At 39.6% G+C, this 22,983-nt stretch overlaps 3 protein-coding genes across 5 annotated transcripts; 1 reads left to right on the top strand and 2 right to left on the bottom strand.

The window, feature by feature from the left end:
- Nucleotides 1-186: 186 nt before the first annotated feature.
- On the bottom strand, nt 187-5,372 carry LOC113026895 (ADP-ribosylation factor 5-like). The gene is made up of 6 exons (XM_026176163.1): nt 5,128-5,372; nt 4,409-4,489; nt 4,188-4,297; nt 2,372-2,443; nt 1,503-1,628; nt 187-1,387 (listed from the first exon to the last, which is right to left on the bottom strand). Exons 1-6 carry the CDS (start codon nt 5,192-5,194, stop codon nt 1,301-1,303), a joined length of 543 nt encoding a protein of 180 aa, XP_026031948.1. The 5' UTR covers nt 5,195-5,372; the 3' UTR covers nt 187-1,300.
- Nucleotides 5,373-7,754: 2,382 nt separating this feature from the next.
- LOC113026894 (uncharacterized) lies at nt 7,755-13,155 on the top strand. The gene is made up of 12 exons (XM_026176162.1): nt 7,755-7,787; nt 7,913-7,956; nt 9,177-9,240; nt 9,357-9,488; nt 11,004-11,102; nt 11,177-11,226; nt 11,357-11,482; nt 11,599-11,644; nt 11,813-11,884; nt 11,982-12,135; nt 12,214-12,296; nt 12,388-13,155. The coding sequence occupies exons 1-12, from the start codon at nt 7,755-7,757 to the stop codon at nt 12,538-12,540; spliced, it is 1,056 nt and encodes a 351-aa protein (XP_026031947.1). The 3' UTR covers nt 12,541-13,155.
- Nucleotides 13,156-13,234: 79 nt separating this feature from the next.
- neto2b (neuropilin (NRP) and tolloid (TLL)-like 2b) lies at nt 13,235-22,692 on the bottom strand. Of its 3 annotated transcripts, none has more exons than XM_026176159.1 (12): nt 22,207-22,692; nt 21,018-22,004; nt 20,668-20,817; nt 20,080-20,328; nt 19,930-19,977; nt 19,651-19,778; nt 17,125-17,226; nt 16,739-16,865; nt 16,341-16,454; nt 15,726-15,856; nt 15,531-15,623; nt 13,235-15,442 (listed from the first exon to the last, which is right to left on the bottom strand). In XM_026176159.1, the coding sequence occupies exons 2-12, from the start codon at nt 21,103-21,105 to the stop codon at nt 14,996-14,998; spliced, it is 1,677 nt and encodes a 558-aa protein (XP_026031944.1). In that variant the 5' UTR covers nt 21,106-22,004; nt 22,207-22,692; the 3' UTR covers nt 13,235-14,995. The 3 variants fall into 3 exon arrangements, with proteins under 3 accessions (XP_026031944.1, XP_026031945.1, XP_026031946.1); XM_026176160.1 differs by having other exon boundaries at nt 21,018-21,374; XM_026176161.1 differs by having other exon boundaries at nt 21,018-21,074.
- Between the last annotated feature and the right edge of the window lie 291 nt (nt 22,693-22,983).

Genomic DNA, 22,983 nt, shown 5'->3' with positions numbered 1-22,983 from the left:
GAGATCCGTTTGCAAGGTCTGTCCAAGTTACAGCGCAAAACATACTGGTACTTCCGCTCAGCCTGGTTCCTGATAAAAAGATGTTGACTGATGATGAAACAAACCTGAAAGCCAAGAAAGACCTGGCCTGAAAAAACACTGACAAATTACACCGAATGTCGTCAACAATGAGCAGAGTCGGAAAAATATCTTTAAACACTAACTTTATTTGGAAAACATTGTTAGAGAATATTTTTGACAAGTGTCAACATCTTAAAGCACAAGTTGGAATGTACCCAGATAAATTGATGGGTAGGTATGGGATATGTAACACAGTATTTGTAAAACAGTACAACAGCTGAGAAACAGACAAAAGCAACAAAGAAAAAAAAAAAAAAAAAAAAAAAAAAAAAACATGCTGCTTTACTGTGTTGCAATGACACTGGTGGTGTGTCAACACTGAAAAGATGCTTCCTTCCTCCTTTTAGTAAAGATTTTTTGTCGGGAGGATAGAAGATCACAAGATAAAAGAACTTAAGTTCCCTCTTTTTCCATTGTGGTTCATAAAAACAAAGTGAAAAAAGGCAAATGAGCCAAATTCGCAGATGTTCAAACAGGATAAGTTGCAGAAAGAAATCTGTCCTCACTTTGGTTTTGCTGCACCCCAGCATGCAATCCACCACATCTTATTGCATAATTTTATAAGCATAGAGAGACAAAAGCATATTAGGAGGGAGCATGACCTAACAATGTGATAAAGAAAGGATTACTCAGATTTAGGCAAAGAGGGACCAGAAGGCACGATGCTCCTTTGTGGATACATGTGATTCCACACTAGTAACAAAATCACTGCAATCCTCCTGCACCTCAGACTAAAAGGCACAAGCCTTTTCAAAAATGAGTTGCCATTAGATTAAGGACACAGAGGTGAACCACAGGGCTGGGTCTAACATTCACAGTTTGTGGCCTATAAATTGTCTTTAAATAAAGTTTTTTATTTTGTCATATCCCTCCTAGTAAATGGTTGAGGAAGATAAAGTCTAAGTACAAGGAAATGATTACTGCAGATGCTGCCTAGACAGGAGCCAAGGCATTAAATGGAAATGATAAGTGGTGATAAGTAGGAACAAAAAGAGAATAGACACTAGGTCAAGAGATAATGTAACTGATAACACAATCAAAAAGAGGAGTTATTAATTTTTTCCACCAGCCTTATCCCTTGTGTGATCACTAATGCTTGAAAGTTTCTTGACTGAATGTCTGTGCCTTCAGTCCTATTTTGTGGCGTTTAGTCTCTTTCTTCTATCCAAACAGTCCTTCCTCAGTTCTTGGACAACTCTTGGGATAGCCAGTCAAGTCCTTCATATAGCCCAGTTCCCTGGGTAGCGCAGGTAGACTCAATGTGCCACTGTGGGGGTGAGATAATGTGAGATTGTAAAAAGAGCGCCAAACGTGCTTGTTTTTTGTTTTTGTGTTTTTTTTTCTTTCTGGTGTAAAGACTGTTTTCTACTCAAATTACTTACAGTTTTGCTGCGAAGGGCATGAAGGCCAAGTTTGTCCGTCAGCTCGCTGACCGATAAGGCGTTGGGAAGATCTTGTTTGTTTGCAAATACCAGCAAAACGGCATCTTTCAACTCGTCTTCTTGCAGCTGCAGAAACCAGATTAAAGATTTCATGTTATAGCAAAATAAACGGGGTGAAACTACTGAGTTTAGATCTTTGTGTGGCACCAATGATTCGACTTTACTGTCGTTTCAAGTCCTGATAAACTTGACTGTTATTTTTCTCTTTGACTACGGGGACCTATCGAGGCAGCAAAGTCATCTTAAATCATGATGCCACCACCTCCGTGCTTCAATTTTGGGACCACGGGTTCATGGCTCTACACCGTAAATATTGTTGCATGCTCATCTCAAACAGTACAACTATTTGTCCACAAACTCTATGATTATTTTGTAAAACTTTACAGTTTTACATACCTCAATCCATTTTCAATATGTAAATGGGGACAGGCTTTGGGACAGGCTTATGCACACATATACTCACATCTTTCATTTTCATGGGCTATGCCAGTAACAGTGAGGCAACACTAGAAAGTAGACACTACTTGCTTCTGGATGGCTCAGAAGAAGTAAAAATATGATGAGAAATCCATGTTTCTCCAAGGCACGGCCAAATCAATCAGCACTTCAAACTACAAACAGACTCCTACAGTAAGGAGGACAGTCATCTAACAGTAAAAAACAAACAAAAAAAACAAAAAAGGGGACAAATATTTAAGGATCAAGTACATCCTGTAAAGACTAGGTTTATGTTTTGAGTCCCTGTAAAGCATGATGGGAACAGAATTACACAGAATGAAACTGTTTTTCTTATTTAGCCAAGAACTCACCATCTTAGACAGCTCTTCTGCTGATTCAGCCACTCTTTCTCTGTCATTGCTGTCCACTACAAAGATGAGGCCCTGCACAACAAGAGAGGTTTTTGAAGTGATTACATTAGAATTTAATGTTGGTCATTTAATGAAAAGCAAATATGGTCAGTGTACTGGTATGTAGATTTTAAGATCAACTCAAACATGCCACAAGATAACAACTAAAGACATGTTCATACAGCTTTGGTGAAACTGCAATGACTTAAACTACAAGAAATATAAGACATAAAATAAAACCAGTCATTATGTATTTTGACAAATACTTTAAATGCTTTAAACATTATGGCTGCGTTGCCATCATTTAGTTTTTTTTGTTTCTTTTGCATTTCTTAGCTGCCAACTGCTACTATTGCTCAATGACACATTGTTATGCCAAACATGTGATTATGTAATCATCAGAAACATTGTATCCAACCAGATGATTACTTTGAATCCCATTAACCTGGCCTCCAGGGACACTGCGAGGAATCTCGGGAGTTGTTTGTGATCAGGACGTGTCCTTCAATGTGCCCATTAAACAAATATCTAGGACTGCTTTCTTTCACCTATGTAACGGCACTAAAATTAGAAACACCCCATCTCAGAGCAATGCTAAAAACTAGTTCGTGCTTTTATTATTTATAAATTAAACTGCTGTAATTTATTATTATCTGGTTTTTCTAAATGTTCCCTGAAAAGTCTCAAACTAATACAAAATGCTTTAACAGAAGTATTAACAGGGACAAGAACGAGAGCTCATATTTCCCACATATCGGCTTCATTGGCTCCCTATTAAGGAATTAAAGTAAAGTGGGAGGCGGAGCCTTCAGCTATTTAGCTCCTCTCCTGTGGAACCAGCTCCCAGTTTGGATTTTAGACACAGAAACCCTCTCTACTACTGAAATTAGATTTAAAACTGTCCTTTTTGATAAAGCTTACAGATAGTACTGATCAAATGACCCTAGGGCAGCGGTCCCCAACCCCCGGGCCTCGGACTGGTACCGGTCCCTGAGTCGTTTGGTACCGGGCCGTGAGAGTTGAGGCTCAGGTGTGAAATGTATGGTTTTCAGGGTTTTTATTGGTTTTCAGCATTATTTTGTTATCATTTTTATTGTTAACTCGGTTTTCCTTGGTCTTTTCACGTGTGTTATGAATAAATCTTAAAGGCCGGTCCGGCCTTTAAGGTGTCGCGGATAAATACAACAAAATAAAACTAGTACCAGTACCGAAAAAAAGAAGATTTATTCATAACACAAGTGAAAAGACCCAGGAAAACCGAGTTAACGATAAAAACGATAACAAAATAACCCTGAAAACCGATAAAAACCCTGAAAACCATACATTTCACACCTGAGCCTCAACTTTCGCGGCCCGGTACCAAACGACTCACGGGCCGGTACCGGTCCGAGGCCCGGGGGTTGGGGACCGCTGCCCTAGGGCATCCATTAATTGCGCTGCTATAGGCTCAGGCTGCTGGGAGACTGCCTCCGGTACTGCCCGTCTCACTTACACACTTCTTTTTACTTTCTCTTTCACTCCACCTCCAACTGGATGGCTTCCTTGACCAAGTGTATTTCTGACTGAGTTTTTTCTTCCTGCTGTTACCTAGCGCCTCCTCTTGAGGCTTACCTGACTGTAGGAGTTTTCTCTCTAACACTGTGTGAGCTTTACCTTCCACTATAAAGCACTTTAAAGCAACTGTTATTGAGATTTGATAAGCTTGAACTGAGCTAAATTACCTTTAGGCTATTATTCCAAAGTTGTCACAAAACTGCATGACGGTCATATTACATACCTGTGTGTTCTGGAAGTAATGCCTCCAGAGAGGCCTGATCTTGTCCTGGCCACCCACGTCCCACACGGTGAAACTGATATTTTTAAATTCTACCGTCTCCACATTAAAACCTTTACAGAAGAAGAAGAAGCTCTTAACACTGCTAAACACTGGAGGGAACCATCAAAGAACCATAACTGAACTTCAAGTTGTAAAAGGAAAACTAAAGGAAAGTCTCTCACCGATGGTTGGGATGGTAGTTACAATTTCACCCAGCTTCAGTTTGTACAAGATGGTCGTTTTTCCCGCAGCATCCAATCCAACTGCAGGGAAACAACGTGGTTTAAATACAAGTCAACATTCATATTAAAAGTGAATACAAGTCAGTGCTGAACATTGAACTGATTGCGTAACAGCGTCTTCCTCCAGTCCAGTCACTCACCAGAAGTCGACTAATATCGTGCCCTGTCACGCCATTTGCGCAAATAAACGTCATCAGAAGATAATTGCTTAATTACTCGAGTTAAACAACGTGAAAACGCCGTAACGAGTTACCGTCAAACAACGTATGTTAGCATTTTTAGTTAAAACATTTACAGCTTTAATCGTCGCACTGTTATTCTTTCAAGTGCCCATTTGCCAATGACAATAACATTTCAATAAGATTTTTCTTTTAGTATTTTAACGTAATTTCTTTTAAAATGATGCTTTTTAACAGACTTTACTACGGAACTTCTTTTAAACCACACACATAAAAAATTAAAACCCACGACGACAAAAATTTTTTTACTTTTCTCAAACAACAAAATATTAAGAACAACAATAGTTATTATAATATAATTGTCTCTTCTTTGTGCTTTTCCTCCTCTTTCTCCCCCCAAATTTTAGAAGTCTGGGAAGTGCTCTCCCACGAACGCTCATCAACAACTAGCTAACAGCGCTATCTAAAGCTAGCACTCACCCATCAAAATCCTCATCTGTTTTTTGCCAAAAAGCCGACCGAAGATGGACGAGATGGTGAGCCCCATAACTGTCCGTGGATGTTTAACTTTGTGGGAGTAGAAGTGACACAAGCCGCAGCAGGAACACACACGTAGACTGTGTTGCTTTATCTCTGATCCGCTTTTTCACCGTGATTTCCACACAGGAGCACTGCCGACTGCCACGTCCGGGCCAACGTGGAACACGCACACGTCACAAGTTTGAATCAACTTTATCAACTCAATCTCTGTAAACACCACAACTCTTTTGTACGGTGCTGCGCTTGAGGTCTGTTTGTACGGTATAAAGAGCGGTATTACACGGGATATGAGAGAGTCTTTAACCATTCAAGAAAGTTTATTTAATATAATTTAAATAATTTTTTCCTGCTCTCATATGAACAAAATGCAGAGCCCAATTCTTACCACTAGATGTCCCTGTAACACAGACGTTCAATTACTGTAATCTAATACACCGACCAGTCCTCATCCTGTGAGTGTGTGTGCATCTATAGAATATACGAATGGCAAAAACGGTTTAGGGCCCTTCTATGATCAGCATACATCCCAAAAAGCCCTTGTTGGTTTAGCACAGGGGTAACACGTTTCTTGTAGTTGGTCACCAGGTTTGCACACATCTAAAGTGGGATTTTGACTAACTCTAAATCCTTGAGGTTTGGAGACTGGTAAGCCCACTCCATTACCTTAATATGATTCCTCTTCAGCCTTTCTTGCCTTGGCAGTGTTCTTTGGGTCATACTCTGTATTTCTCTTCCTCCAAACACAGCAGGTTGAATTGATGCCACATAGCTTGTTTTAGGTTTCAGCTGACCACAGCAGTTTTTCCCAAGCCTTCTCTTAATCATTTAGATCAGGGGTGTCATACACAAGACACAGGGGCCAGAACTGGCCCGCCACAGACTCTAATCTGGCCCACAGACAGCAGGAGGGCATATATTTGGCACTTTTCATACTTTTTTTTTTTTTACACCTTTTTGCACTGATAAAGACCTCCCTTATTGTCATTTGTTCTATGCCATTCATACTACATAAACAGAAATTTTGCTAGTCCGACCCACTCAAGATTTCTTGTCGACTGTGGTCCCAGCTGTCTCCAGATGATTAACAGTCTCCTTCTGTGTAATTTTGGACTGATCCACCACTTTCTGTCATGATCATCTTGACCCAATGAAGATCTTGTATGATGCTCAAGACCAAGGCTGAATGAAGGTAATTTTAAATTTCTTCCATTTCCAAATGATTGCACCAATGGTTGTCACCTTCTCACCAAGCTTCTTGGTGATGGTCTTGTTCCTCATTCCAGCCTTGTGTAGGTCTACAAATAATGTCCCTGATGTCCTGTCACAGCTCTTTGGCCTTGCTCATGGTGATGGAGATGTTGGAGTGGAAGAAACTGATTCTGTGAACAGGTGCGCTTTGCACACATAATGAGTTGCGGTCATAAGTATCTGTAACTGATTGATTGAAATCTGCATGCAACATGGGCACACAGCGAAACTGTGGGTGTCAGAACTCTGGCTACATTGTCTCAAACACTCATTTTATGTAATTTTTATGTAATTGTTTTTCTTGATTTTTACTTGATATTCTACCTCTCTCCTTTTAAAATGACACTACAATAAAAATTAGATAGTGTTCATTTCTTTAGAAATGAACAAACCCAGAATTTCAAAAATAGATCAAATAATTATTTACCCAACTGTACTTGACAAAAGCGGTAAACAAATTAAGCACTGTGTTGACAAAATAAAAATTGAGTACAATTTTTTTTTAACTTTTAGAGAAAAAAAACTAGTGACTTTCCTGTTCTCCCAGAACTAAAAGTAAAGCAAGTCTTTACAATTTACTATAAATATACTGTGTTAGATAACAAAGTGTGAGAACAAACTGTGTTATTAAACCATGTAATACTTAAACAGGGTAGGATGTACATATTCAGGCTATGGCTTCCAGAAAAAAGAAGCAAGACACACTGATTAGTCAGCACTGCATCTTACAGAAAGTCAGTAACCCAGAATACAAGTGAAAGAAAAACGAAATAGTTAGAATATTTTTTTATTATCAGTATTCATTTTTTTTTTATTGCACATGTGTTTTCAGCTGTGGACTAAGTCAATAAGATTAGGATTTAGGTTTCCATGAAAACCTTAAAAATATTTGATCTGCTGTATGCTTTCATTTTATACTAGACTAAGACATGACACCTTTACTGAAGAATGTTAGGGATGCAAAACTTTTCTCAGACTTTCTCTATTATTTTCTTAGTTTGCAATAATCAGAAGAGGGCAAAACCTCAAACAGTGCAGAGAAACTCCAGTTTCATTGTCTTACTATATCTTCTAAATGGGTCATTATCTTGGAAGGCATCAAGTAAGGCGCAAACTAATTCCACTCTACCTGGGGATTACCAAGTATTGTCACAAACACACACACGCACTGAGTCAAGCAGGCGGAGTCACAACATGTGACAAGGTGCACCTTTTTATAGATGCACTCTATACACAAAGAAGTCACATTTTCATTGGCCTGTAATGAGAGCAGGTTATGGAGCTGTGCACATGCCGAATGTGACTTTTTACTTCTCAGGATGGAGCTAAATACTTTGCTGAGTGGAGCTCAGGTAGGCACTACATTCATTGTTTTTAATGGGCTTTAATCAATTTTTTTTTTTTTGAAAAAAAAAAACTGTATAATAAAATCTTTTATCCTTGAAATGACTCAGGCATTTCCAAATTTTGCTTTCAGATCGATGTCCTCTCTACAGTGTACATAGTTTTACTCACTCCCAGGTACTCCTATGCACTTCCTCATATTATTATCATCATAAATATGATCATAGCAAACACAAGAAACTTTATTTTGCATGTTATTACCTTTATGACAGTTTCTAATTTTTTTTAAAAATCAACTGAGACCAGCAGGGCACCATGCAGAGATTTCAGGGACTTTCTCTTTGAATTCTCTCAGTTATCTTACATAATCCATCGTCACTGTCTGATATGTTTGCGTTTTAGGTTATTTAGTGTAGATGATACCTGTAATTTAAACACTTCCTTAAAGATCAATGATACTCCTAACCCTTTGTTGAAGAGTTTTTGTGTTTCTTTTTGTTTCTTGACAAAAGCAAAGCAAGAATAAGGGAGAGAGGAACTTTTTTAATGAATTACATAGTTTGTAATTGTTGTTGTTGACATATGTCTAAGACATGTGGCAACATGTCTGTTTAACCCCCCCCCCAAAAAAAGCCATCATGCTTTGTGATGTTAACCTGGATGTAAGCAAATTTAGTCTATCACTATCACTAAACTGAGATATCGTACTTTAGTCTTTTCTTGCCACTTTCTATTTCTACTCCACCTCTCAAAAGGCAAATATTGAACTTTTTTATTTATCTGCATTTATCAGCTTTAGTTACTTTATAAAATCATAAGTTCACCCATTTGCTGCAGAAAATTTAATGGGAATCATTTTGCTGATATTTTGAGTTATCTTTCATATAAAAAACAAACAACAACAAAAGATGTTGGCATTACAATTGTGACAGCTGCTGCTTTTCCTTTTCATAATTTTAACAAGTTTTAATAAATTTAAAAATCTAAGCATTACCTATATTTACCCAGAGTAGTTAAGATTAGCTATACTTTAAGTTAATACAGCAAGAAAATCCTGATCTTGCATGAGTACTAATAATAATTATATGCATTAATGCAACAGTGTCACTTTTCAGGGCTGTTGACGTCTTTTAATACTAATACTAATACTAATAGTGAGTACATTGTTACAATACTTCTTAGCTAAGTAACATTTTCATTGTAAGACTTCTGCTTGCCACAGAATGCTTGAATAATAGTGGTATTACCTGAATAAAGGGTACGAAAAGTTAATGTAACCTGAGCAGTATTCGGGTGAACTGTGGTTTGGCACAATGTTAGTTGTTCATTTCTTTTAAACTTTTCCTTCAAATGACCTGCGGTCATTTAATAGTTTACATATTTCTTATTAACGTCAGTGTGATTGGGAGTTTCTCCGTCCTGGTGGTTTCCATAGCAAGATGGCAGCATCTAAAAGAGCAGGTGAGTCTAGGTGTATGCATTACTAATGGATTATTTAATGAAATTAATATTACTGTGCATAAGGAACTATGTAGTTTGTCAACACTGCACAAGCCTTCATGCGTACTGTTTTGCAGGTACACCTCCTGGTGCAGCTTGCTCTCGCCGACCTCCTAGCTGCTCTGATCTTGATGTCCACGAGTGTCATGAACAAAATACCGTTTGACAACAGTATAGTCATCTGCCAATACGGCCTGCCGCTGTCACTGGTGAGAAATAGTTTATTTCATTGTTTGATCAGGCTTTTACCACCGCAAATAAATCATTAACAGGATTGCGTTTTGGTGGGGGAGTAGTTTAATCTTAAACAGGTTGGCAACGTTTAGGTGGTTTCACATTCCTTTTGGTACTTCCTGCTATAACAATCAACATTTACAGAGTAAAAAATCAGATTATTGTCAAATAATATAACGTTTTCTAAAGGCACTGAGGACATATCACGTAGTTCAAGCAGTAAAGTAAATCAAAAACACATGTTCCTTATATTGCCTCTATAAAATGACATAGTGAGCAGTTTTGCTGTGTCACGTTCCCTGTTATGCAAACATGTTCACATTCATCCCTCAGGCTGAGAGGAGGAGCTCCACATGCTTTTCATAACAGTTGTTCTCAGCATAAATTTCTAACTGGCAATGTCCATTGTGAACTCGGTTGACTAAAGTCTTTTGAGTTCTCGTTAGAATTTAGATTGATAAGCATTAAGGACAGTAGATATTGATTGTACATAAAAGCAACAGAAAAAGGAAAGAAAAGAAAAGAATGTATTGTAGGACCAAACTCTCAAATTCCTCTAGCTCAGATTGTGGAATTCTTTCAAAATGCAGATATGGAAAATATTTAACCTTTTTAAGAGTTTTTAAGAGAGGTAACTTAAGGTTACCTTATTTTGGGGTTCAGAGTCTTTATGCACTTCAACAGACTCATTAAATTCCAAATTTAGTTTACATGCTATAATATATAGACAGGGGTCCCCAACTCCAGGCCTCGAGGGCCGGGGTCCTGCAGTTTTTAGATTATCCGTGAGCCAACACAGCTGATTCAAATGGCTAAATTACCTCCTAAACATGTCTTGCAGTTGTCCAGAGCCTGGTAATGAACTAATCATTTGATTCAGGTGTGTATAGACCCAGGGTGAGATCTAAACCTGCAGGACACTGGCCCTCGAGGCCTGGCGTTGGGGACCCCTGCTATAAGATAACAAACATCCACTGCAAATCCTAAAGGAGCATGGTATTAAATCATTTTTATATGGCCCTACATTTTAAAATTCAGCTAATGTAGCATCTCATTTTTATGTCTGCAGGTATGTCAGCAGAGGTTTACTGTACCTTACATTTACATTTAAATAAATAGCTGTATTTATACTTCATATCCTTCTTATACAAAGAAGCATGTTTAAAAAAAGAAAAAAATATCTCATTTCATTTTACAAGCAGCAGATGTAAAATCAAATAATAAAATGTCCTCACGTTGCTTCATAAAGATCGTCCTCGTAAAGATAAAGGTCCTCTTGCACGTTTGTCGGACACTGGTCCTAAGAATCAGCATAACCAACTGAGAAATCTTCAAGTATAAAGTTGTTCTCTGAGAACCAGAGCTCATCAGTATTCACATAAATTATATTTAACTGACATTTACTCTAAAGTAAATATTAATGCTTGGTCTAAAACTACTTTATTGGTAAAACTGTCACATTTTGCGTTGTTCTTTGTGTTTTGTTCCAGACATTTTATTTCATTTCATTCCTGCTGGTGGTCGTTTACGCCTGGAAGTCAAAGAATGCAATCCAAGGATGGAGAGAAAGACCAGCGGATGATGATCTGGTGAGGCATTCGCTGCATCTGGTGATCATAATTTGTCCAGAAGCCAGATTCACTGACATTTTCTTGTTTTGCAGAATACATGTCGAAGACCAGAAATAGTCATACCTGTGTATGCCATTGTGTGGTAAGTTTTAACCACTTTTTCAAAAAATAAATGAATTAATAAATGCTTTAGTTTTTACCTAACCCACCATATGGTATCCCATGTGTGCACAATTTAATTCTTCTTCTCTATCTTCTGCCCAATATAACAGGTTGATCCCACTTGCACTTTACTTAGCATATGTGCTCACTCCTTTCATGAAAGCTACTTTGCTGATTCCAGCTACCAGCAGCTTGCCAAATCGGGTCTCCAGTAACGATAGCACGTATTGCACCAGGTGAGCATACAACCCAGAGATTCAGCCTCCTTCAAAATCTTTCAAAGACGTCACAGCAGTGAAATGGGTCTGTTCCCTTGTGTTTCTCACCTTTTTTGATTTTCTCTTTTTCACAGTTGTATTTTGTTCTTGCACGTCTGGAGGGAATCCTGCTCAGATGTTGTGAGTGTACAGCTGTCTTATGAAACCCTTTAACACACTTTCTTTTATCGAGGCCTCTGTTGTAGTGTGTGTGCGTATAGTCTCTGTTTAACAGAATAATAATGCTCTTTAGCATTGTTACATTTTGTATAAGCATATTTTTGATACATAATTCTCTTTTGCCCACAGGAGATAATCCATGACGTTTTCATCAGAGCTTTTCCTTTCATTGTGGTGATACCGGTGCTGGTGTCTTGCTCTGTGAGTTACTAACAATCACATTGCTGTAACATAACAAGCAAGTTTAAATACCAGTGTAATCTGATGAAACAAATGTTTTTTTCCTGTTTTGGTTCAGATTATTTACTATAAGGTTGGTAAGTGGTATGAAAGACGAGATCCGGAGGGGCTTTTTCCAGTGGAGGGAGATGGGCGTTCAAGAAGAAGAATGAAAAGAGCAATTTCTACCTCAAGGAATATGGTGACAGTCATCCTAATCTGCTGGGCACCAGGTACACAAATGCACGCACAAAGCTAGTGTAAATATCAACTTTAAGACAAAATTAAACTGATGTTTCTTCTTCTTGTAGCGCTTTTCCTCATCCTGCTATCTACCTTGTTGATGAGAACAAACGTTGAACAATACAGTTTATTTGGTGTTTATATGCTACAGGTATGTTTTAGTTACAGCTTTTCAGTGAGTAGGTTAAAATGTCCTCAGATGGCAGATTTGCAGGCTAAAATATTGCTTTTGTTTACTGCAGGCTGCCAGCGTGTCTCTACAAGGTTTCCTGAACAGCATGGTGTACGCCTGGAGAAGGCCCAACTTCACAGAGGCTGTTCTTGGAGAGAGCACACCCTTGGTGGCCTATAATCACATGCCCTTTTTTGAGGAGTCATTGAGGACCTCGTTTTAATGCTTTGGACTATAAACACATGGATGGACCATGTCGTGCTGCAATACATCATTCTGGCCTTAGGAGCCCGGTCTGCCTGCACACTTTGGACTGAAAGGAGTTTTTTTGTGGACTGAAGACCGAACAAAGTGATGAAGGAAACTCAAAGACTTTAAACAAGCTGTTGCTATATTTTCATTTACAGCTGCTGATGCTGACGTGTACTAAGTCATAGTGCAGCAGCACGTTTTCTTATCAATGAGGCCAAAAAACTGCTTGTATAGTTTTATTAAAGACTTATAAAGATGTTATTTTACAATTACAGACCTATTTGTGTTTAATTTCTATGTTATTATGTTTTACCACATTTATTTATTTTGATCAATGAAGTGCTTTTTATTCTTGACTCCTCAGCATTGTCTGTAGTACAAGGCAAAAACTGTGCTAAACATTAGACGTCATTCTTTCCAATCATAGTTACAGTAAACAGTTTTTATAAACATTTCCCAAGCCTTCTTGTCTGCCTCTGGATACTCTGAATGGTGGAAAAACTGCATGCCAACCTGCTGCTCTAATGTAAGTTATCACCTGACTTACTGTACTGCAATCTAAAAGTAAACTTGAGGTTCAGTTCTGGTCAAGCATTGTTGTTTTTTCCCCATCCCAGACACTCACCTGCAGGTGATAGATGGATATCATGAAGCATAAGCAAAAGTGTTTGTAGAATATTACAGTTTTAATTTGAAAGGAATCAGCCTAACCAACTGTGACAAAGTAAAAATGTTTTTATAAATGAATTAAAAGTAGTAAAAAAACAACAACAAACAAATGATTATGGCTTTCAAACTATTTGTGGTGACTATAAGCACACAGGGCTTGTAACAATCTAAAAAAAATCAGACAAAAAAACCCAACTTAAACTTCTTTAGCTCCTTAGTGCAGATATTTTCCCAGCGTTGATCAAACTGAGAAAAGAATGAGACACACCTTTGAAGACAGGCTTAACTATTGTCACACAGAGAGTTATTATATAGCAATAATCCTACATCTCCTGTACCTTTTGACCTATTTCTCTGGAGTCATTTATTACCTGAGGTGTTCCAGATATCGTGCCTATTCATGGATGTTGAGATAAAAAAAAGAAAAAAAAAAAGACTGTGTACCGGAGCTGATAATGCATATTCCCTACAAACAAGGTCAACTTATGGAAGCATATAAAACAGAGTACATTATCATGACTGACCCATTTACGTTATCTATCACTTGTTTGATCATAGCTTTTATTGTGTACAAAGTAGCCAGTGCATAGAAACTTAACTGGAAGCCTTTAATCGTGAGTTTATAAGTCTATCCTTAGAGGTCAAATGAGAATTGTATAACACTGTGTTACCAGCACACACACTAGCACTGAGAATGCACTGTCAGGCTTTTGTCTATGTCTATGCAGACAAACTATGTTGCCCCATTAATTATTGGTCCAGTGAATTTTTTTGAGGATGACAAATAAACTGCAGAGGTATGCTGACTACACCGCAAGGCTTTCCAAATGAGGTTTGTGCCAGCTACAAGGTTATGTAAGAGGTTCTGTGGGAATTTCAGAGACACTGTGTTTAAGATCACAACACATGAAAACATTGGAATACAGCATTTTAGATCCACTGTGAAACCAGGCGAACCATGTCTAACTTTCTCCATTCAAACACTTTCTTTGAGGTCAGTACTCACATGGTTTCATTTCTTATTAAATGGTTTAATTCCTAAATACCCTCCTTGCTAATTAACAGGACTATGTTGGCTTCTCCCCCACTGTGTTAAGATCTGGTAACCCATTTGTTTTTAAAGATTGTAAAAAGAAACCTAGTTTTCCGGTTTTCATAAGGTCAGGTGTGTCACTGAAGAGTGACATAATTGTAAAATTTCCAACCTGTGTACTTGTGCAACATGCCCAAAAGGGGATTGCAGAACAACCAGACTTTCCTTCAGTAAAACTAAAACCGACTTTAACTCGGAGCTGACTTTTCCTAAGTCAGAGGTGTGGAAATTACCTTTTTGTTTTTAACCAATGTAGTTTTTTCACTAATACTCAAAATGTAATCACACTTCTTCTACACACTGACTCAAAACATACTTCCACAACATCTATTCGCGTTACAGTTAAATGTATTCAACAAAATACATCAAGACAAGAACACTATACAGCTTTTTCTTTTAGTTTCACTTTTACACCAGTGTCAGAGACTTGATAACAGCTCTCTGTTTGCTGTTTCAGTATATAAGCAGATTTGGCAGTGCCTGAGGATCTTCTTGTTGCTCCTTAACAGAGCCTATGTTTTCCAGCCTTACTGAGAAGAAGGAAAGTGTACTTGCACAAGCCACTGGTTTTCTTTCTTTTTCCTTTTTCCTGTAAATTTGAAAAGCTCCTCCCTAAAGTTGAGGCAGTGTTTACCTACCCTAACGCAGATCTTGTGTTTTCTCCTCAAAAGTCCATGGACAGGGATCTTTGCTGGGCTATTTCATAGCCTCTTCGGCTTCCGCCTCTCCGCACATACACATCATACCTTCCGTCCTCCTCCTCTTCTTCCTCTTCCATTACTCTGTCCTGCCGCCCCAGAGCTCTCTCTCCCATACCATGATGGCCCTGCATTCGGCCTGATTTCATACTGGGCCAGCTCTTCTTCCTCAGACTGCTGTTGAAATCTCTTAGGGGAGGCAAGGAGTTTTGGAAGTCTACTCTGAAAGGTGGAAGCTCCATGGATCCCCTTCCCAGGCCTTGCGCCCCTAGGCTGCCTTTAATGGAGTTGATAGAGGCCAGAGAGCCACAATGGTGTTCGTGTATGCAGCGCGATCCTGACGAGGACCTCCTGAGCGCTTGTAGGGACTGGAGCTCCTCTGACAACTCCCCAAGGTCTCTTGAAGAAATCTCCTGTGAAGGACAACGTTAATAAATTAGTAGTTTTAAAACGATATAAACATGTACCAATAATATAATGTGTAAAAGCATTAAAACTGACCTTGTCTCTGAGATTAAAGAGTTCATAGTGAGGAGGGTCAAACACCTCCTGGAAGTCAGCACGAGGAAACAAGTTGTTCTTACGAACCAACACCTTTAAAATATGACAGGGAATCACTATTTTATTTGTAGTTTCTATGAGAAAAATTTAGTGGGATGATGTTAGAAGAATTCGACAACAAATTTTCTTAAATACCTTCTTACGTGGCTGCTTGACTTGCACCAGAATGGAGACAATTAGGAGTAACAGCACCACCCCCGTAGACACACAGATTATTGTCCCGTGAGTCTTTGTGATCTGGTGAAAAAGACCTTTGTTCTTTTTCTCTGGAGGATTGAAATGACGACATAAAGAGTTAAAAATATCAGAGGCTTTCAAAGGCACCGAGAGTGCATTAGTCATTTACTTGTTCCCTCCTGTGTCAACACAATTCGTATCTCTGGATGCCAGGAACAATTCAAAGCAGTTACTAAAAGCTAAGGCACTGATAAACACCCATCCCAGCACTAGAAATGCTTAAGATCCACTTATTAGCCAAAAAGCCTTGAAGGCCTTTCAGTTGGAAACGCGTCAAAACTATGAGATTGTGCTTTTCCTGCCAAGTGGAAACACATCGATATTAACTGTTCTGTAGTTGCTGCAGCCGGTGTGTGTGTTTCATAATGATCCTCAAGGAGACTCAATGTGACACAACAAAGGCAGACATGACATCCATCATTTCACAAAGCATGACAGAATTACACAGCATAACACATCACAGCAGACCAAAGAAAGCATTTCTGCCAAAAGGCTTCAGCAGAATCGAGGTACCTTTGCAGTTGCTTTCGTCCCAAGGAAAGACACAGTTTTGTATGCCGTTGCACACCAGAGAAGTGTTGATGCACATGTTAGTGTGGCAAAAGAACGCACCGCTCATACAGGGTGCTAAAACACAAACACAAGTGTATATGAAGTATGTGTACAACCTGACAAAGCATCGAAAGCTACAAGCAGAAAGAATGTGGCATGTCCTTATCAGAGATCCAACTATAAAATGCTTATCAGAACTATTATTATTTCCTATTGCTAAGACGTACTATATAAGGTGCAGTGATTAAAAGTAACCACCAAAATATGCACCGTATCTTTAATACATGTACTTTCCCATCGCAGCTGAAAAAGCAAAATGCTGGGCAGGGGGGAAAGAATAATCTGAAGGAGACACTCACGGTCAGCAAAAGATGTGAACAGCATCCGGAAGCGGCTGAGACGGCTTGTCTCATCAGCCCACATCCTCACTACTCCCACACCAGTGTCCAGCATGATGTCATTAGCTACTGTACTACAAAACTTGGCCTGCAAGAAACCACACACCACTTTCTTTTATGGATGTTGATGTGCGGACTCAATGAGGCCAAGGTCTGTAGAACAGTTGCTACATATTTGTGATTTAAATATGGCATTAAAAAGGAGCATGTATGTCAAAGAAAGAAAGATAAATCCTGTAGCAGAAGAAGAACCTCAGACCTGAAAGCATAGTGCAATGTAATGCGCAACAAACTTAGTGCGTCAGGCAGAGACAGAGTAATATTTATGATGTTATGCAAAGAATTACCTTTAGATCCTCAATGGCATTACTGCCATCATAAACAGCCACAAAGTTCTTCTTACATTCATTGGAGTTTTCCATCTGGTATTCCAAAAATCGCAGGTAAATCTGGAATGAGTAATGGAGAGGGAAACAGTGTACACTTTTCATTTTTCACACACAACCTGATTCCAAAAAAGTCGGGATGCTGTATAAAAAAGGAATCCAATGATTTGTAAATCCCATAAACATGAAAAACAAGTCAACTGTTTAAACTGGGAACAATATTCCTGCCATTTCCATAGAGGTTGGGGTCTACCACACCAGGCAAGACCCCAGCTGCATGCTGGAGCTAGCAGGCAAGGACATACGTGGAACGCTATCACCAAGTGGCTGTTGTAGTCTACAGGGCCTGGAAGTGGCCTGGAAGTCCTGAGGTCAAAATGAGATATGCCCCCTAGGGAGGTTGAGGATGACCGAGCTAAGATCCTGTGGGACTTCCAGATGCAGGCAGACAAACTGGTGATGGCTAACCAACCAGACATAGTAGTGACAGCTGTAGTGATAGATGTAGCTCTATCGAGTGATAACAACATCAGGAAAAAGGTACGCGAGAAGCTCGAGAAGTACCACGGGCTGAGAGAGGAGCTCAAGAAGACGTGAAGGGTGAAGGCAACAGTGGTACCCCCATACGGGACGAGTGCCTCCAGCAGATCTCAGGAACAACATCTGAGATCTCTGTCCAAAAGATCGCCGTCCTAGGAAGCGCAGGATCAGCTGCTGGACTTTTAGGAGAGGAATGTTGTTCTGTTCATGCCTGATGTAGGATTCTAGCTGCTCAGCAGTCCTGGGCATTCTTTGTTGTAGCTTTTGCTTAATGATTCAAATGTTTTGATTTAATGAAAAGTCTCTGCTGCAGACAGGCCGGTTTGGCATCCGAGAAATTCTGCTACAAAGCTATGATGTTGACATATGCGTGCAGTACATTTAGTTTTGTCTTGCTGAAATATAGAAGGCCTTATCTGAAAAAGATATCATATACATGGTACCTGTACAGCCACTTCCATAGGTACTACTTCACTTCCATCAAAGATTCATGCTTTTTAAGTCTGCGCTCATAACAAGACAGATGGTCCCTCTCCTCCTTAGTCCAGAGAAAGCAGCGCCCAAGTTTTCCAAAAAAATAGTTTGAAATTTTGATTTGCCCAACTGTGTTCACAGACAGTGATTTTGGAGCTCATGCAGTTATTTACGTGGCGGACTCACACCTGTTTTTGATGCAGTGCCATCTGAGAGCCTGAAGATTATGGGCATCTGTCATGTTCCAGAGTTTGAGCCTTATTAACTGAATACTATTATTTTATGGTTCTTAGTTGACTGTTAAACTTGATCTTTATGTATCTTGGGCCTTTCAGTTTATTTTCTGGTTTGGGTCGATTTAGCATAGTTGTTTCATGTTTATTTTCCTGGCTTTACCTTCATGTCTTTGTCAAATATGAGTGTGCTAAGGTCTTATCTCTGTGGTAGGTATGTGACTTCCTTTTTTTGTGTTTTATTTCTAGTTTCACTTCTGTTGTCTCTAATTTGTCTTTAGCTGTTTCTCATTTCCTACCTCTTCCCAACCCTCATGATTAGCCTTTAGTGTGTCAGCTTGTATAGACAGGCTTAGTGACTCCCTTTGTCTCTGTCTGTATGTTAATGTTTCTCTCCCTGTGTGTTCCCAACTTTCAGTTGCCTTCTTAATGGACGTTTAGCATTTTTGGTTCTTGCTACATCGAGGCCTGCCTGTCAGAGTCTGCATTTGGATCCTCAATCTGCTAAACTATGACAGCATCCAATTCTGGCTTTCAGCTTTGTCCCTTGCACAGAGATTTCTCCAAATTCTCTCAATCTTTTGAAAATGCACTGTAGATGGTGAAATATTTAAACTCTTTACCATTTAACATGTTCTCTTGTAAATAACATACAGCATGAGATTTGCAAAGCATTGCATTCCCTTCCTATTTACATTTCACAGCTTTTTACAACATGGGTTTGTAATTCAGCTAGTTTCTGTTTGCCAACAGAAGACAGTTGAATCATCACTGATATAAATCATTTTGACTCAGCTTTACTGCAGATGTACTTAAGCTGACTGTCAGATTATCGATGCACATGTTTATTATTTATATGCATAAGCTGCAGATTAGTAGTTGCTTGATATAAAAAAAAAGATGCTTGGGATGCTTTGTTTTTCAAATAAAGTAAAGAATATAGAAAAATACATCACAGCAGATATGGAGAGGGTGAAGGGTGAAAGCAGAAAGCAAAATAAGCTGCAGGCTGCAGACTCATCTTTCATTCCACTGTACTGTTTGTCATTTTGTTCCCAATGAATTATATCCCCTCTCCTTAAATTCATTTTGTTGAGAAGAAATATTTCTCCTTTCCTTTATTTTCCTTTCCTTTCTGCTTTTCCTTTTTAAAACTTTCAGTTATCACTCAGTTGAAAACGCATAAATGGAGAACTGGATGTATAAATGCAAATTTAACGATGTCATTTCAATATCTTACCCTGTTCTTTGTTGGGGCACGTATAGTCCAGATGCAATCCACTGCCTGGTCTGGCTTCACTTTGGACTCTTCGTCCACCTGACTTGAACGGATTACACCGTCAGCTCCAGACAGCTCAAACTGACAATCTGACCCAGAGACGACAGTTGGCAAGAAACAAAGTGGAAGCAAAAAGGAGGACATGTGATCAGATGGAAAGTAACAACTTTATTTCACATGGCAGTCTAAAGATGTACACCTGGAGCTGCATGGGTTTTCTTATACATGCTGTTGCACTACCTGGGATGGGGTTTAAAAGTCCTCCCACATGCAGATGAAATTCAGGATCTTCGGGGTGAGAAATAAGAAGAGCACAGAATCACTGGTCCGGAAAGGCTATTTGTTTTTGAGCAGTGTGAAAATGGTACATCCACTCTGCATTTTAGTCACCTGCAGCAAAGCTGTACTGGACCTGGAAGCCAGTCCCCTCCAGCTCTTCATCACTGAAGAAGCGGATCCACATGAAGCGTCCGCTCGACAGGATGAGTCCAGGACTGGCTGATCCGCAGAAGCGATTGATGAGCGGGGAGAAACTAAAGGGACCGTCCCGCACTTCGATGTGGTCGAAGCGACATTCGAACGACGCCTCGATGTGGAAGACTTCGTCAAACATCAGCTCTATTCTCTGGCGAGGCAGGGCTGGGGAACAATTGGCACTCTTTTACTGTCAGAGCCGATTCAGGAATACAAAACGCTATAAAAACGGCAACAAGAAAGACACGTTTGCTCCTTTCAGATGCTACTCTGTCTCGTATGTTCTTTATATATCATTACTGGTTGAGAAGTTAATGAACGATACATTAAAATAACACAGTTTTGTCTTTAATGACAAAAGAGGAAAATGAGGCATTGTACATAATAGGTTTTATATGTGTCGATGGCATCGGATTCCCGCAGAGCCAATCCGAGCCAATACAAGAATATGTCCCAATATCTGAACTGTTTTTCAGCTTGGGCTGTGTGCTTCTCATCAGTTACCTTCCAGCACATAGAGGCACTCCTTGTTTGGAGGGTACGTATTTGGATAGTTTGGGGAACTGAAAGTGCCGCCATCAGTGGTTCGTACCCAGTTTCCACAGTGACGCGCTCGTAGAGAAGGGTTAACTGCTTTCGACCCTGCACCTGAATCTGCACATTATGAAAACCAAGCAACACAAGGCATTCAAACCTACAAAAAATTATCCGGGTAAAAGCTGCTGACATCTAAAATGCAGTTATGGACACAATTGTGTAATAAATAAATAAATACATCGCAAATTAAAGAAGAATATGGAAATGTATAAAGGAGTCCATTTGTCAAAGGAGCAGAATAAAGATTGCAATCTTACCTTTAATCTTTTGCACCAGTGCAAATCCCCCCTCAATGAATAGGAGAAATATCCAGACTGTACAGAAGTCAACAGTGTGTGAAATCATAGTAAGGAGAGGTACAATCAAGGAATAAAGGAAACGAGAGCTTAGCAGGATTTCTTTGTCTGTGCTTTATGTTTCAGTACACTCAGCAGAATCCTTGAATGTATATTAAAGGCAAGGGTGTGGGGTTCAAAGCTTGGGAGTGAGAGAACAAGCTGCTTCTACCATCTGCTTCCTTAACTCTTACTCTTATCTTTGCATCCTCTTTTTTTTCGTCAAGATTTATGCTGGGTGAGAGGACTGCTGTCTGCCAAGAAGCTGTTCAAGGACACCTAATGGTAAATATGCATTAAAAAAAGAAAAAAAAAGTTTCATGAAATCATATCTTGCACCACATTTGTACCTATTACATAAAATGTGACCCAAATAAATCATCTTGCCCAGGGGCACCAGTCTGCTTAGAACTTGCTTTGAGTTTTCACCAAAGTGGCATGTTGGCATGTTGCTGCACATCCAGGGACAAAAAGCAAAACAAAAATGACAGTTATGATATAGGCTGTGGACGTTCGTGCTGCATGTTCTGTCTGTCACAGCTTGTGACCTGGGAAACAGGCAGATTTATAACTTCGGACTCTGTTTTCAATTCATTATTGTTGTAGAATAAGGTAAATAAGATGTGTGGCTCACTGCCATGCTGCATGTAAAATTTACTTGCAGCCCTTCTTCTGAGAACATATTAAGTGGGTGCAGAAGAGGAACAGAGGCAGCAACAGCAGCCCAAATCCTCCACTCGCTCAGGCACTGAGCCACCACACGCTGACGCAAAAGGGGAAAAACGGATTTCCTACTTTTTTTTAAAGAAAAATCCGTGTTGCTTATTTTTCTTACTTTTTTGGAGTAACTGCACCGAGCAAGTGTGGGGAGCTGTTACTTCAGCACCACGAATCGATGCACAAGAGAAACTTTCAAAACAAAGAAAAAAAAAACGATTTCTTTGCACAAAGTAACTACACAAACATGTCAGAAAACAGCCAAGAAAAAACCCCTAAAAACCAGATTTGAGACACCCGCGTTTCTAACAACTCTCTCTTTCCCCCTCAGACATTTAAGTAAATAAATACGCGATCTGCTCTAAAGTGCGAAAATATGGATGATTTCTCTTACCTGCGTACATCCTCGCCGCTGAGCTCCTTTTTATGAGTTTTTCTGTTTTCAAACTTGTCCCTCACATCCCCTGTTTATGTCAGTAGTACGGATTACCGCACGTTAAAACTACTGATTTAGAAAATCCGAACTTTCATCCTTGTCGTGTTGGTCAAACTGAGAGCGACTCAGGTGCGAAAAAGAGCAGATTAACTTCTGATTCGTCATCAGAATCAGAAGTTTGCACAGTTTTCCTGCCCAGCTCGGTGTATGAGACTCAGCCTCAAACAAACGGATGATCAGTCTGCAGCTGCTCGCGGTTTAAAGATTGAGCTCAGTTGGCGCTAGACTGTAGGGGAAAGCTGATTGCGCATGTGCCTCATCAGTTATGAGTATTGGTGATATGATAAACCTCCAGTCGCCCGTTTGGCATGGGGATGAATTAAATTGGGATTTCCCATTTTTCAAATTTTAATTAGCTGATACTGGCTGCCGCACTCACTCTCCCAGACAGACAGACAGTCACGCGCGCGCGCGCGCGCACACACACACACACACACACACACACACACGGCGGGGGGACCGTGCCAAAAAGCCCACTGAGCATAAGTCTGTCGGTGCATTGCTGTGAATTCCTATTCAGAGCAGAGAGCATGGACACATTGGCTCTAGCCTTCTCATTTTTCACCAAGGACACTCATCACCTAAAGCCCCAAAAAGCTGGCTATAGAGCCAGAGAGAGATGGAAATGGAAGCCAAGTGTAGGTGGGATAGAGATTTTCCTTTGATGTGTTAGCT

Source organism: Astatotilapia calliptera, chromosome 7, assembly GCF_900246225.1.
Source record: "Astatotilapia calliptera chromosome 7, fAstCal1.2, whole genome shotgun sequence".
Classification (NCBI taxonomy): Eukaryota; Metazoa; Chordata; class Actinopteri; order Cichliformes; family Cichlidae; genus Astatotilapia; species Astatotilapia calliptera.
The sequence above is the reverse complement of the archived record's forward strand: the minus strand, read 5'-3'. Positions and strand labels throughout refer to the sequence as shown.

What these genes read in the sequence shown, in the direction of transcription:
- LOC113026895 (XM_026176163.1), bottom strand. Translation starts at nt 5,194, where the DNA reads ATGGGGCTCACCATCTCGTCCATCTTCGGTCGGCTTTTTGGCAAAAAA. An exon ending in AACTACCATCCCAACCATCG is followed by an intron (nt 4,298 to 4,408) that starts GTGAGAGACTTT and finishes TCTTCTGTAAAG; the next exon opens with GTTTTAATGTGGAGACGGTA. An exon ending in ATTACTTCCAGAACACACAG is followed by an intron (nt 2,444 to 4,187) that starts GTATGTAATATG and finishes CTTGTTGTGCAG; the next exon opens with GGCCTCATCTTTGTAGTGGA.
- neto2b (XM_026176159.1), bottom strand. Translation starts at nt 21,105, where the DNA reads ATGATTTCACACACTGTTGACTTCTGTACAGTCTGGATATTTCTCCTA. An exon ending in ACTTTTAAACCCCATCCCAG is followed by an intron (nt 19,779 to 19,929) that starts GTAGTGCAACAG and finishes TCTCTGGGTCAG; the next exon opens with ATTGTCAGTTTGAGCTGTCT. An exon ending in ATGCCATTGAGGATCTAAAG is followed by an intron (nt 16,866 to 17,124) that starts GTAATTCTTTGC and finishes GGTTTCTTGCAG; the next exon opens with GCCAAGTTTTGTAGTACAGT.
- LOC113026894 (XM_026176162.1), top strand. Translation starts at nt 7,755, where the DNA reads ATGGAGCTAAATACTTTGCTGAGTGGAGCTCAG. An exon ending in GGCAGCATCTAAAAGAGCAG is followed by an intron (nt 9,241 to 9,356) that starts GTGAGTCTAGGT and finishes ACTGTTTTGCAG; the next exon opens with GTACACCTCCTGGTGCAGCT. An exon ending in GACCAGCGGATGATGATCTG is followed by an intron (nt 11,103 to 11,176) that starts GTGAGGCATTCG and finishes CTTGTTTTGCAG; the next exon opens with AATACATGTCGAAGACCAGA.